The sequence below is a fragment of the Sturnira hondurensis genome, unplaced genomic scaffold (genome assembly GCF_014824575.4).
Source record: "Sturnira hondurensis isolate 20B ecotype Veracruz unplaced genomic scaffold, ASM1482457v3 Scaffold0005252, whole genome shotgun sequence".
Taxonomy (NCBI): Eukaryota; Metazoa; Chordata; class Mammalia; order Chiroptera; family Phyllostomidae; genus Sturnira; species Sturnira hondurensis.
Window position 1 is genome coordinate 4,460,958 of NW_028077883.1, and position 15,054 is coordinate 4,476,011.

The window sequence follows — 15,054 nt, forward strand, 5'->3', positions numbered from 1 at the left end:
ATTACCATACCCAGATTAGAAGGAGGGGTGGAGCCAGCGATAGTAGCTACTGGAGGCTAAGGTCCTAAATACCAGTGGGAAGGAAAAGCTACCAGAGCGGGTATGAAATGTACAAAAACCAGAGACCTCATTAATATGGAGTCATTTATACATCAATGTCTGAGCATATAATTATATTATATATTACATTAGAATAATGATTGATATTCAAGATAATCTTAGGTATTGTGTTTCAAACTTGAATCACTCATTCCTTTTATTTATTGCTAGCTGTCTCTTCTGGGAATCCATATTTAAATAGCAGAAATAGTGGTAAATAGTGAGTTATATAAATTTCAGGTATAATGTAATTCTTGGTTGTAACTTCAGTTCCAAAATACTCTGAAAATATGTAAATGCTCTTTCTGCCTTCAGAGTAGTGAACATTGAGTACAACTGAACCTTTTTTTTCAATGTGTTCAGTAAATTAACTTTTTAAGGTATTGTTGACATTGCATTTTTTATTTTTACACCTGTAGTTCATGCAAAGAAAACACATCAAAATATTAGGACATTTTCACAGAGTAATTGCAAAGCTTTCATCTGCTGTTCCCTTGTTAATTCACACCAACTTCCTTTTCCCTTCCCCCTTTCTTCCTTTTCTATTCTTTTATACATTAGATTCAGAGACTTTGCTGTCTGTGCTTCAAGTGGTAAGATAAATATGTCTATGTTAAGGGCTCTCAAATACAAATATAATTGGTACAAAAAATGAAGTAGTTTTGGTATAGATATTTAAATGTAAATAACAATGCACAAAAGACCCCTCCATGGGTATATTGGATAGTTGCAGGATGGTGGTTATGAGCTGGGTCCTGGAGTCAGAGAGAGGACTTGAATCTTGCCTCCAGCATCTAACATCTGTTGTGTGACTGGGTGTTCCTTAGCCTCATCTAGAAAATGGGAATGCCTGCTTTCAGAGGGCTCTTGTGAGGATTCGATGAGGTGAAGCACAGAAAGCACTTAGCACAGCGCCCGCCACAGGATAAGCACTCAAGTTATGAATCAGAATGATCCAGTCCTGAATTAGGACTTAACTCCATCACACTTTCCTTCCATGAGATTTACTTAGACTGGGGATTGATACAAAGTGAAACGTTAAAAAGCATATTCCAGGGCATGTTTTAGTGACAGGTCTGATATACTTTTCAATATTGCATAAAGTGTAATCTATCAATATACGTCCATTCATAAAAATATATTTGTTTGGCCCAGGCATTGACACACTGTGGGGCTGGCTGGCTGTTTTTGTAAACAGTGTTATTGGTACACAGCTTCGCCTGCTCACTTGTGGACGGTCTACGGTTGCTTTTATGCTGCCAAAGCCGCAGTCACTAGCTATGAAAGAGACCCTATTATGCCCGCTAGCATAAAATATTGCACAACAGACACAAAGAATGGATGAATGATATTGTTCTTCTTAGTGATAACATTCATTTTGTTTCCAAAATTTATTTCATGGGAGGGAGAAGTAGGGTTCTTCAATTTCGTTGTATTTAACTTAGATAATTTCTTAATTTTCAAAATGTATCTTTGGTAAGATTTGAAGGGAAAATGTATTTAGAAAATTTTAAAACATTTTTCTTCAATGTCTTTCTCGAATCCTAATTTTTTGTACCCTTTGAATGTTATATTCTTAAATATTTTTGTTATAATCTGAACAGAAAGTATTTGTGTCATTATAATAACCATTCAGGAAATTTTGGTTCTTGTGAGAAACATGACTGATAAATATACACTGGTGCAAATTCTCACCAATTTAGACTAAACAGTAAAAACATCATTAACTATTTTGGCAAATTTTAATTACACTGCTTAAAAGGAATGGGATTTGCTAATTTTCCATGTTGAACTTTTAGATCACATAAAGATAGATTTTAATCTAGCATAATTCCAGATTAGCAAAGCGTGAAAGAATGAAGTTTCATTTTATGGTTATATGTTTGACTTATTTCCTATACAGGGGGATTTGGGACCCGTGGGACCTCAAGGACCAATGGGCATCCCTGGAATCGGGAGTCAAGGGGAACAGGTAATCAATGCTTTCACCCTTTCCCGAAGGTACAGAATACCCGGCCCAATCCTGGTGTTCAATGAAGGCCAGGCTTGCGGACATCAATGAGCATATTTGATAGTCAGAATGCAATGGAATTCACATCCAAAGTGAGCGTAGGAAGGAAAAGATGGTTTCAGGAGATCTGGTTTTTTTAGAACTTCCAAGACCTAAGATAAATAGTGTGTTTCTTGGTGCTGTAACATTTTTGTTTTTATATAATCACCTGAGGACACACTTTACTGATTTTGGAGAGAGAGGAAGGAAGGGAGAGAAGGAGGGAAAGAAACAGCAACATGAGAGAAACATTGATTGGTTGCCTCTCCTACCTTCTTGTCCCAACAGGGGACCTGAACCCACTCCCCAGCCATGTGATCTTACCTGGAATCGAACCCATGACCTTTCCAGCTGAGCCACACTGGCCAGGGCTTGAGGCTGTAACTTTTAACATTAAAGCCTAATTAATAAGATAAGAGTTTTGAGATAATATTTTATATTTTTACCATCCCTTTGAAGCAATAGTTTATTTACCATTTGGTTTGTGTGTTTATTTTTCCCCCTTCGCAGATTTGAGAATGGTTCAATCCCCCTTTCTCCCAGTGCCAGTAGGGTAGTACTTCTTATCCCCTAGCCATGTACCAACCTAAAAGAGTATTAAATTTAAAACAAGGTCCAGATCAGAAATAACTGCTTAATTTTAAGGGGCACCATTCCTGAACAGCCACAAATAGAGTTTAAAAGTGATGCTTGGCCCTCTTGGTTAGAAGAAAAATTTCTCAGCTTGTCTCTATATTCATGACTGAAATTGCTTCCCAAATCAGACCAGAGCTAGCAGAAAGCTGGGTACACCTTGTTAGATGTAAGTGATATGAAGGTAACATAACCGTACTATCTATGGGTGTGGTTGACCACGCACTTTTATCCACAATTTTCATTTAATCAAGTGATCAAGAAATCCAAATTTATGCCCAACACCCTCCTGCATAGGAAATGGCAATCTCAGTTTGATTAAAATTTAGGATTACGGTTTGAATTATTCTGTTGCTTAAGAATGAATAGTATTTCCTTTATCTAGGATAGTGGGAGAAGAAAAGCACTAAAGAAAACTGAAATATTTTTTCATTTGGCTTTTTGTTGTCTTCTGAGTTTATTTCTAACCACTTTCTAATTAATTAGTATATTTGTATTGTGGTTAATGTAAGCAACAGCAAAGCTGGAGTTATTTCTTTTTCTTTTCCTTGGTGGAGGGCTTAGTATAACAAATTAGAAGGATTAAGGGGCAAGACAAGCCAAAATAAATGTGTTAATAAGTATTTAGATGATAATTAAGAGCTGGATACTTTGACTATGTGTGGGTTGACTATGTGACCACACACTCTCATGCTTTGTAGTTGACTTTCGGATCCCAGAAGTGGCTGGACAGTACTGTCACATCCTGGGTCTGGAGGTGGTCTTGGTGCTGAGTCACCACTCTAAGGCTGAAACTGAGGTTCAAAGACAACCAGTCTGTCCAGATGGCACGTGGACCCTGGACCTCCCACCCGCAGCTTCCTGTTGCCTCCCATACTGGTTCTTCCTGGAGGTTGTTTGCCTTCAGTTTAAAAATGCTCTCAAACCTCCTCGACTTTTGTTTTCTCATCCCCTTCTGTTCTCTCCCAAGAGAAAAACACTTTTGATCTGGACGTGTCCACATGGAGCTGAGCCCTATTGGATGGGAGACTGAATGGAATGTGCCATTCGTCAACTCCTCTGAACAAGAAAAAAATCTGTTTGTCCTTCTAAGACAAATGATCTAAAATCTACTTAAATTTAACCGTAATCCATGCAGTTATTTATTTTTCCTCTTATCCTTAATTTAACATGTTTATGCATTGAATTCCTGATATTATTAGGTATCCCTATTTCTCTTGCAGAAATGAATTTTTTCATTCATCTATTTATGAGGAAACTTCTGTTTCTATTCTGGCAACAAGTGAATAATATCCTGCAGATTTTCGTTAAATATCTGGAGACTTGACAACCTCCAAACTTTTCTTTCTTATCCTCGCCTAAGGAAAAGTTTATTGATTTTAGAGAGAAAGAGGGAGGAAGGGGAGAGAGACACAAAGAGAGAGATCAGTGTGAGAGAGAAACATCAGGTTGCCTTCCTAACATGCCTCTGCCAGGGATCAAACTCACACCCTAGGTATGTGCCCTTTACCAGGAATCGAACCTGCAACTTTTGGTGTACGGGACGATGCTCTAAACAACTGAACTGCCTGGCCAGGACAAAAACCTCAAATATTTTATAAAACAAAGAAGAATATAAATAACCACATATACATGTGTAGGCACATATAGCCACATCCCTTTGATTTTGGGGGGGCGGTTCCTTGTCCTGTTGCATGCTACTTGGATTAGGAAAAAGTCTTTCTTATAAATGTTCAGTGTTTTCAAGCTTCGCTTGCTTAAATTGTTTAGATTGCTTCATCTGTATAAACCAGAGAAAGGGAAATACTGTTAGCAATTTTGAAATGAACAGTCATTGTATCTTCTAGCTAGAGAAAGGGCCTACCATTTGTAATAATCATATTTCTGTAACCATTATATGCATAGGCATGGCTTATGGGGCCTCAGCAAAACCAAATCTTAGTTTTTTTCTCTTTCATCCCTTTAAAATATTTTTATTGGGGGAACTTTCTTCTTTGTCCTACCACAAAAAGAAATTATCACCAGGGTATAGACTTTTCTTACCATTTTTAGTTAACAGAAAGTTACAGGATCACTCTAAGCTGCAAATCCCAGTTTTAACTGTACAATAAAACTTCTCTAGTCACCACATAAATCTTCCATCCAATCTTTGTTCACTCAGTGTGAGCTGCACAGAGAGCCTGTGGTCCACGGGGAAAAAAAGGGCTTCTCATCCCTCCCAGGCTGAGTCAAGGCTGGGAGGAGCAGAGGGGTACAGGGGTTCTTTGACGCTCTTTCTCGTGGGGTCCTGCACTGGCCCCTGTGTTTGCCCCTGTTAGGATATAGATAAAAGACTCTCTTCCTTCAGCTATTTCTTCCCATCAGCCTCTGCTTTTATAGGGGTTTACTCTGTACCAACTCTTTTCATTAGAGTCCCATTACTCTTCCAGGCCCTCTTGGACAGGCTTCTTCAGAACAGCTCCGTGCCTACTGTCTCAGACTTTGAGTGCATCTGGTCCACGGGAAAAACTCGTGTGGTCTTTGCACAAACTCTGATGCTCAGGTGAATCCCACCCCAGCCCTCGCTTGGCTATCGCAGTCCAGTTAGCTTCCTCAGGCGAAAGTCAGACACTGGCCCCTGTGGGTGGAAGAGGTGAAGGGGTCAAGCAAAGCAAAAACTCACAGACACAGACAACAATGTGGTATTGCCAGAGGGAAAGTGGAGGTGGGGCAGGTAAAGGGGATAAAAGGGGGCAAAAGGTGATGGAAGGAAATTCAACCGGGGTGGTGAACACATAATACAATCCACAGATGATGTGTTATAGAATCGTACGCTTGACACTTATGTAATTTTACTAACCAATAAATTCAAGAAAGAGTTCTTAAAAGTAAAATTTCATAATTGTTTAGAAAAATTAGTTTCTTCAAGTAGTTTATTGAAGTTCCCTTTGTCGAATGGGGTAAAGGGTGAAGCAACTTAAACCAAAGAAAGATTTTCATTTTCTCCAAAGAAAGATTTTCTTAGCTCCTTTCTCCAAAGAACAACTTTACAAATGCTGTCTCCTTTCCCTTTTTACACCTCCAACATGAGTGAGAAGCAAATGTTGAACACCTGTCAGTTTACTGTCTGCTGCCTATCACTTCTAACAGCCTAGGTCAAACCTTCATTTTAATATCTTGACCTATATCCATCGGTATAGCTGGGGTACAGGTGTGCTGGTGTGTGACTAGAGTGTGAAATGGGTTACCAAGGTGAAACGTCATTTCTCCTACTCAGAACTCCAAGCCGCTGTGGTAGCTCCAGTCCTCAGGGGTTCAGGCTTCTTCATTATGGTTCATCGCCCATCCTGAGGATGCTTCTTCCTCCACGTAATCCGGGAACAACGCCACGTCTTCCCTTCATCCGCGGGAGAACCGGCCGAGGGGAGGAGGAGGCACACCTCCGCCTGCGCATGGACCAGAAATTACACACCTCACTTCCATTCACATTTCAGTGGCCAGAATCCAGTCATATGGCAACACCTGGCTGCCACAGGGCCTGAGACTTGTGGTCTTTATTCCAGGCAGCCATGTGGGCCGGCTGAAATTTCTTTTCCCACAGGAGGAGCGGAGAATGTGGTTTATGATTCAGCCAGCAGCCTCTGCTCTCCCGTCCAACTAGTCTAGAGTATTAGTGATTCAAGATCACTTTAGAGGGTTTGAAGTATCATACTCACTTTAGAAGATTTACAACTGCTCATTCGTATTTCTTCCTCATTTCACTAATACTATTTTTTTAAATTTTATTTTAAAGGGAATCCAAGGTCCTATTGGTCCCCCTGGTGCACAAGGACCCCCAGGACAGGGATTACCTGGTTCCAAGGTAACATTCTCAAGGAGAGAGGAGTTTAGTATATCTGTTGTCTAACTGCTGTTTTCTGGGCAGTGGCTGGGCATGTGGAAGGCAGCAGCTGAGACGAACTTAAAAATCAGAGATCTCTACTTAATGTAAAATACTACTGATGTTCTCAGTGGTTTAGAAAATGTGGTGTATATCCTCCATGCCCACAGAAGCTTCTATTTACGCAGTAATTATTTGCTGTTTTCTTTATTACTCTCACTTAGGAGGCCCTGTTCTAACAATTGCATTAGTGATAACAGTAGAGACAACGCATGGTTGCAGGGCCCCTGGGCAGACTCATTCTCATTCTCGCCAGCAGGTCGAACCCGTAAAACATTTTGTTAAAGTTATGGAGTCAGAAATGACCCAACAAATAAACACTTTCTATAAATTTAGGAATTGAATTACCTCCTAAGTTAGGACTATTATTTAGCCCTTGGGGAGAGGTATGGCACCTCTTCTCTCATTAGCTATCCTTCACGTTGCTTTAAGAAATCACCCATTGTTATTCAATAAATAAATCCTTCTCTGAGAGGTCTCACTGTCAAGCATACTCCTTCGTGATGCCCATGTGAGAAGCAGCTCTGTGGAACACTGTTGCTGTCCTGGAGATCTCTGCTTTGGGACACATCATTGAACGCTCAGGCTATTGTCTCTGGTTGTGATGCTGCCCCTGATCACCAGTCGTCTTGGCTTCTCATGTGTTGGGGGTGGGGCGGGGTGGGGGCTCTGTAAAATCAGTTCAAGTATATTACATAGCCTGAATTTTAAGCTAGACCATTATACATGTACACATTCCAAATATATGTATATAAATTGAGCACATGAAGCTCAGTTTTCTTTTATTTGGTTGATACAAGACAGCTCTTAGGAGACCAAAGACAGAAATACATTATTTTTGTTTTCCTGACCTAGTCAAATATCCTTCAAATACTCTTTCCGTATCAGGGAGAAGTAGGCCAGATAGGACCTCCGGGCCCTAGAGGACCAGTGGGGATCGGAGTACAAGGCCCAAAGGTGAGTTGACTACACTGCTCAGATGCATTTAGATAATTTATGTAATATTATGTAAAGTTGCACTTACATCCAAATGAAATACAGATTATGCATGTGTCATCTAACTGTTACTTTACTGAAGTAGAATACTTATTTAGAAAAGGGTCTGATACTCAGTATAACTCTTATTGTTGAAAAAATACAAAATTGTTTTATTTTAATGATTGCTGTTTGTTTTTATTCATGAATTTATTAGAATCAGAGGCCTGCTTTTGGTAGAGAATGGTTCTTTAAGAACATTATCACATACCATATTATAAAACAAAGCCCCTGGTAGCTAGGATTTCAGTAAAGGTCACTTCCTTTCCTTTGTTTTGTGGCTTTCCAAGGGATCCATTCCCTAGATCTAAAGTAAGTCCAGCCCTGGCTGGTGTAGCTCAGTGGATTGAACGTGAGCCTGCGAACCACATGATTGAGGTTCGATTCCCAGTCAGGGCACATGCCTGGGTTGCAGGCCAGTTCCCGGCAGGGGACACACCAGAAGCAACCATACATTGATGTTTCTCTCCCTCTCTCCTTCCCTCCCCCTCTAAAGATAAATAAATAAAATCTTAAAAATAATAATAATTTTTAAAGTAAGTCCAGTCCACTTCTGTTTCCCAGTAATTTTATATCTCAGCGTGCTGTGTTTTCCTTGCTTTTACCACTTATCTCAACTCGTGTTTAATTTGCATGTTTTTTGAATTACAGTTGACCCTTGAACAAGGTGGAGGAGCTTAGGGATGCTGACTCTGCAATAACTTTTGAGTCCCCCCCAGAACAAGTCATCCCTTGGTATCCACAGGGGGTTGGGTTTCAGGACCCCTGTAGACACCAAACTTTTGGAGGCTCAAGTCCTTCACATAAAATGGTGTAGAAGAATGTATACAGTTGGCTGTCCACAGAGTCCCATGGATTCACACAGATTCCCAGCCACAGAGTAGTTTTGATCCATGGTTGGTTGAATCCACGGGTGCAAAACCCAGTGATGCAGAGGGCTGACTGGACATTTGTTGAAAAAATCTGCACAGAAGTGGACCCGTGCATTTCCAACCCATATGTTCAAAGGTCAACAGTACTTCTCCTCTTACTGTGCCCTCTAGAAGTGTGCTCTCCAGTACAGCAGCTACTAGCCACACGTGGTTACTGAGTGCTTAAAGTGTGGTTGGTGCGAGCTGAAACCTCCTCCAAGGGTAGTGGTATACACACCAGATTACAATGCTTGGTCCAGAAAAAGAGTGTCAAATATGCCATTAATGCATTTGTACTGATTAAATGTTGAAATGGTAATATTTCAGATACAGTAAATAAAACCTATTAAAATTATTTTTACCTACTTTTAACTGAATAAATGTGGCTGCTAGAAATTAAAATTACACATAGGGCTTGCTTTATATTTTTATTGGACCTTGCAGCTCCTTTGGGGCAGGAACCTGGTTTTCTTCTTTTCCTTCTTAATTATTGAATTCCCAGCTTGGGTGACATAATAGGTACTCAATAAATGCTGCTGAATAAATGAATAAATCCTTACTTGACCTTTCGCAATTTCTGTAACTCATCCTGAAAGCATATATGGTCTGGTGAGCCATTACCAGACCATAAACTTCAGCATTAAACTTCACCATTGTTCTCTGCCATTGTCATCATTCTTAAACATATTCGGTCATTAGAAGAAATTTAAAATGTAGGCCTAAGAAGAACATGCATGTTCCATATATATAAACATATGATTACAAGGGATAAAAAGTGTACTAATGTAGTAACAATTGTTATCATTTGTTGAGTGGTTTTGATGTGCCATACAATGTGCTAAGTGCTAAACATGACATATGTCTGTACATATATGGAATGTATACATTTATATATACATCATATGTATACATCATACATCATCATATGCATGTATGATGTCCTACAGTTACCAGCTTCAGAGAGGCGATGTAGAGTAGAAAGGCTCAGCAGTTAGACTACCTAAGTTCAAATCCCAGTTTTGCCACTAACTAGATGTGCAATCTTAAGCATCTCTTACTTTAAAAAATAAAATATTTCAAACATTCTACTGTGTAGAATAATACAAAGAACACCCAAATATCCCATGACCCATATGGAATACAGTCATAATAAATTGTTAATGTTTTTCTAGATGTATTTTTAATTTCTTCTTTCTTTAAAAAAATTGTTCAAGTACAATTGTATTCATTTTCTCCCCTCGACTCCTCCCTGCACCCTGATCCTTGCCTCCCACCCTCAATCCTACCCCACCTTTGGCTTTGTCCATGTATCCTTTATACATGTTCCTTAACTACCCTTCTCCTTTTTCTCCCCCATTATCCCCTCCTTACCTCTCTCTGGTTACTGTCAGTTTGTTCTTTATTTCAATGTCTCTGGTTATATTTTGTTTGTTTGTTTTGTTGCTTAGGTTCCACTTATAGGTGAGATTATATGGAATTTGTCTTCCACTGCCTCGCTTATTTCGTTTAGCATAGTGTTCTCCAGTTCCATCCATGCTGTCATGAAGGGTAGGAGCTCCTTCTTTCTTTCTGCTGCATAGTATTCCATTGTGTAAATGTACCACAGTTTTTTGATCCATTCATTTACTGATGGGCACTTAGGCTACTTCCAGCACTTGGCTGTTGTAAATTGTGATGTTTAATGTTCTTACATGCTAATTCTATCATGTATCATTTTCTGGACCAGTTTTAATTGATTGATGTTTCTCAACACAAAGGGCTGCACTTTCCAGCTTTTTTGAATGCCTGATAATTTTTGATTGGATGCCAACCCTTGTGGATTTTCTCCTTTTCTTCGGGGGATGAGGTGCTGGATATTTTTGTATTGCTACTGATATTTTGGCTTTGTTCCTGGATGCTTTTTAAGTTACTTAAAAATAGTTTGAGCTTTGTGGTCTTGCTTTTAAGTTTTAGGAGGCAGGAAGGGCAGCATCTAGTCTAGGGTCCTTGCAGATCCTTCAAGTTGGTTGTTTCCTCTGGCCTTGGGTAGCTTCTTCACACTTTGCTGTACAGTACTCACCTGATACTCCAGCGGGAAACTCAGCAAATCATAGTTCTCTCCAGGTGACCCCTTCGTTTTTGATAATCTATTCTGTGAATTTTTCACGCCAGGCTACCTTGTCTCCTTTAACCTTCTGAATCTTCCCTGGGTAATTGCTCCCTGCGCCACAGCTGGGAAACTACTCAGGCAGTCAACTGGGGGGTTTGAAACTTTTAACTTATTTGTTTCTCCTTTCATAGGGATTGTTTTCCTTCATTTTGGGGGGTTGAATGCCTTGAGAAACCCTCTTTCATGTATGCTGTCCAGTGTTTTTGTTGTATTAGGCAAGAAACTAAATCTAGTTCCTATTCCTCCATTCTGACTGGAGCCTAAGTTGTATCTATTCTCACAGGTAGACTGGTCTATAATTGAGTTTTCTTGTCTTGTTATTATGTGTGTGTTTTTAAATCAAGATGGGCCTTGTAAAATAAGTTGTGTAGACTTCCTCTTTCTATTTTTCAGAACTATGTGTAAGACAGGAAATATCTGTTCTTCAAAGGCTTGACTATAAAACCAGTTAAGCCTGTGATCCTAAGAGGAAGTGAGATCCCTTGAATTACTGATTCAATTTACTTAAAGCTCTTAGTTTATAAAGCTTATCCATTGTATCTTATGTTATTTATGTAATTTATATTTCTGTTGAAGATTATCTATTATTAATGTTTTCCAACATATTTTTGAAATTGTCATAGAAATTTTCTATGATTTAAAAATATTTGTAATGTATATATAGCTCTTTAATTCTTAATACAGTTTATTTGTGGCTTTTTCTTTTTTTGAACAACAATATAATTATTTATTTATTTGTCTATTTATTTATTTATTTTTATTTAATTCTTGTTCAAGTACAGTTTTCTGTCTTATATTCCCAGCCCTGCCCCGCCCAGTGCTCCCCACCTCCCTCCCATTTCCGCTCCCCACCTTAGTTATTGTCCATGTGTCCGTTANTAATGTTTTCCAACATATTTTTGAAATTGTCATAGAAATTTTCTATGATTTAAAAATATTTGTAATGTATATATTTATAGCTCTTTAATTCTTAATACAGTTTATTTGTGGCTTTTTCTTTTTTTGAACAACAATATAATTATTTATTTATTTGTGTATTTATTTATTTATTTTTATTTAATTCTTGTTCAAGTACAGTTTTCTGTCTTATATTCCCAGCCCTGCCCCGCCCAGTGCTCCCCACCTCCCTCCCATTTCCGCTCCCCACCTTAGTTATTGTCCATGTGTCCGTTATACTTGTTCCTGTGAGTCCTTCCCCTTTTCCCCTGTGATTCTCTCCCCTCTTCCCTCTGGCTTTTCTTTTTAAAATATTAATAATTTCCACTAGGCATTTATTTTAGGTTTTTAAAAAATATTACCTTTTAACTTTGTTATTCTTCTTACTTTTTTGTTTTCAAGTTTATATTTTTCTGCTCTCATCTTTATTGTCTCCTTTTGCTTGTTTTTAGGTTCACTATGCTTTTTTTCAGTAGCTTTTTGAGTTTAGGTTAGTTGAGATGACTTTCAATTATCTTTAATATATTTTGCTTCTAATGAATATAGTGGACACATTTATACTGTTTTAAGATAGCATGTGTTTCCTCTGAATATATTAAATAACTCTTAATTATAAATTAACTCAAAAGCAGGTGAAACTGAGTATTAGAGCTGAAAGTGATGCTAGGTCCCAAATATTTTCATGTAACTTTTATATTAGTTTCTCAGGATTGCTGCATCAAGGTACCACAAACTGTGCTTACTACGGAAGGAATCTATTGCCTCACAGTTCTGGAGGCTAGAAACAGAAAATCAATGTGTGCTCAGAGCCACGTTCCCTCCAAAACCTGTAGGAAAGAATCCTTCTGGGTCTCTCCTTAGCTTCTCATGGGGGCCAGTCCTTGGCATTCCTCGGCTTGCAGCTACATCACCCTAATCTTTGCTGCTGTTGTGACTTGGTGCTGCCCCTTCGTGTCTGTCTTCACAAGGTGTTTTCTGCTTCTTAAAGGAACATTGGTCCTATTGAATTAGAGCCCACTCCAATGACCTCCTCTTAACTCGATTACACCTGCAAAGACCCTATTTCCAAAAAAATGTCCCATTCACACGTACCAAGGGTTAGGATTTTAACATATACTTTTTGGAGTCAATTCAACCCATAACAAAAAACATAATCCAAAACTGAGACCCAGAGAAGTTAAGTAACTTGGCCAAAATCAAATAGTTTAATCACTATTTAGATTTCTCAGCTCAAAGGCTTTTCTTAGGCACTATTATGATGTATCTAATTACAAGTACCTGAAAATGGGGGTGCATGATAAACATGAACTGCTGGAAATAAAATCTTTTCTCATCCACCAGGGGGCGCCAGGAACAATAGGGCTCCCAGGCCAGCCAGGAGTACCAGGAGAGGATGGAGCTGCAGGGAAGAAGGTACCTAGGTTTTTCATATCACAGGAACAAAAACAATTGGACCACACTGATAGCTTGGAACTGTAGGACCTCAAATTAAACCATCCAGGGCAAATTTAGTTTTTTAAGAAAAAAGTCCCCACAAATCTAAATTTCCTTGTTCACTGACATCAGAGAGAAAAAGAGCACCAGTTCAAAGGATGAGTAGTGTGTTACGCCTTCTGCCTTCACTCTGGTGTTTGCCAGGACATTCTCTAGTGACCCAGTGTTTTTGGATACCTAGAAAGCACTTTAATTTAAACTTAGACAAAAACAATTTTTCCCTCTCTAAAAGAAACATCTGTAAATGCATTTGGGAAGTAAAACCATTATAAAGATTTCCTGAAATATTCTAAGTGGACATGTGAAATATTTATTTTTCAACACAAGTAGTAAAAAACATCTGATGAAAAGGCTGAAGGTCTTGTTTTTCAAAAAAACAAACCACCAAAAGTGAATGATAAACCAAAGGAAAGTAAGCTTATATCTTTGGAAGTTGGCTAAGAAATTGGACTTTTTCATATTTCAGATGCTCTGAGCTAAACTAAAGTTTGGTACTAATTTATTCAACTTGACAAACTGCTAAGCTAATTTGGTGAGTAGAATTAAGGTCTGGTCTGTTTTGGAGGGTCTCAGCAGAGAATCCATTGGCTATAAGAGGAGGCAAGGAGGCTGACATAGAGGGTGTGGCACAAATAACGCCCCTCTCTGTTATACCATCATAAGCATGTAATTCTGTCACGTAACAATATCACACTCAAGCACACCACATGACATTTTAGGTGAAATGATCGAACTAAAACATAAATTATTACACCCATATTATTACCCTACCAACCATACTCACGCAGGCGTTACTTCTGCCGCACCCTGCACACAGCCTGTGGAGGGTCACCTAAGGCTCCGGTGTCATTTTCTCCAGGGAGAAGCAGGGCTCCCAGGAACAAGAGGCCCAGAAGGACCCCCTGGAAAAGGACAGCCTGGCCCCAAGGTATGGAGTTGACAATGTCTGGGGGAGCAGACTGCCCCTGTTCTGGTCCTGCTACTAAGGAGCCAACTGGGGGAAAATGCGATTGTTATTCTCCCTATGTCAAATGTGTTTACTTCTGGCTTAAAGTTATGGATACTATCTTGTGAGTTCCGGAAAAGAGCAAGTATGTTATTACTCATCTTTATTTCCTAACATCCATTCTAACACCCTTCTTATAGGAAGAGTTCAACACATGTTTTTCTTAATAGCCAGACAGACATTTAGAAAACACAGAGGAAGAGAAAGAGGCCTTGAGATGCATCCTTGAGACCTGCAAGCCCATACATTTTCTTTAAGCATTTATGGAACTTCACACAGTCATAAGAAGTATTACCTCATTAAGTGGCAATTTTACTTTTGCAACTTGGAATAAATTAATTTTTATACATTGTAGAAACGCTGGTGAATACCGTCTTTATACATCAAGATGAGAATATCCACATTTGATAAGACCTTTAGTGACGTAACCCAGAGCTCTAAGCTGCCAGATGTCCCTTTATTTTCTATGCACAGCATCAATATGCTGTAAAGATCCTGAGAAAGTCTACATGAGAAAAGTAAAAGTAAAATCTGAATACAACTGTGTTGAAATAGTAATGGACAGCTTAAGACATCTTTGTTCTTGAAAAATATTGGCTAAAATTGAGTTCTCAACCTTAAATGTGAGAATTTGACACTTAAGTATATTTGTAGGATTTCAAACAATTTTATCTATTGACTCATCAGATTATGAGATCCTTTGGGGGCAATGAGTAGGAATATAGACAGAGAATATCTTTTTAACATCATACAAAAATACTTATAAAAATGCTTGCCTGTTAACATTCAGGAGGACTGGTGTATTCTAGAATATGCTTTTGG

The 15,054-nt window shown here is 38.8% G+C and overlaps 1 protein-coding gene across 1 annotated transcript in view; it reads left to right on the top strand.

Annotated features, from left to right (window-relative positions):
• Positions 1-15,054, top strand: part of COL28A1 (collagen type XXVIII alpha 1 chain) — a 157,317-nt gene that overhangs the window by 59,895 nt on the left and 82,368 nt on the right. The window contains exons 16-20 of the mRNA XM_037046418.1: positions 2,003-2,071; positions 6,555-6,623; positions 7,590-7,658; positions 13,074-13,145; positions 14,086-14,154. Of these exons, the coding sequence (XP_036902313.1) occupies positions 2,003-2,071; positions 6,555-6,623; positions 7,590-7,658; positions 13,074-13,145; positions 14,086-14,154 (348 nt within the window). The remainder of the gene's footprint in view (positions 1-2,002; positions 2,072-6,554; positions 6,624-7,589; positions 7,659-13,073; positions 13,146-14,085; positions 14,155-15,054) is intronic.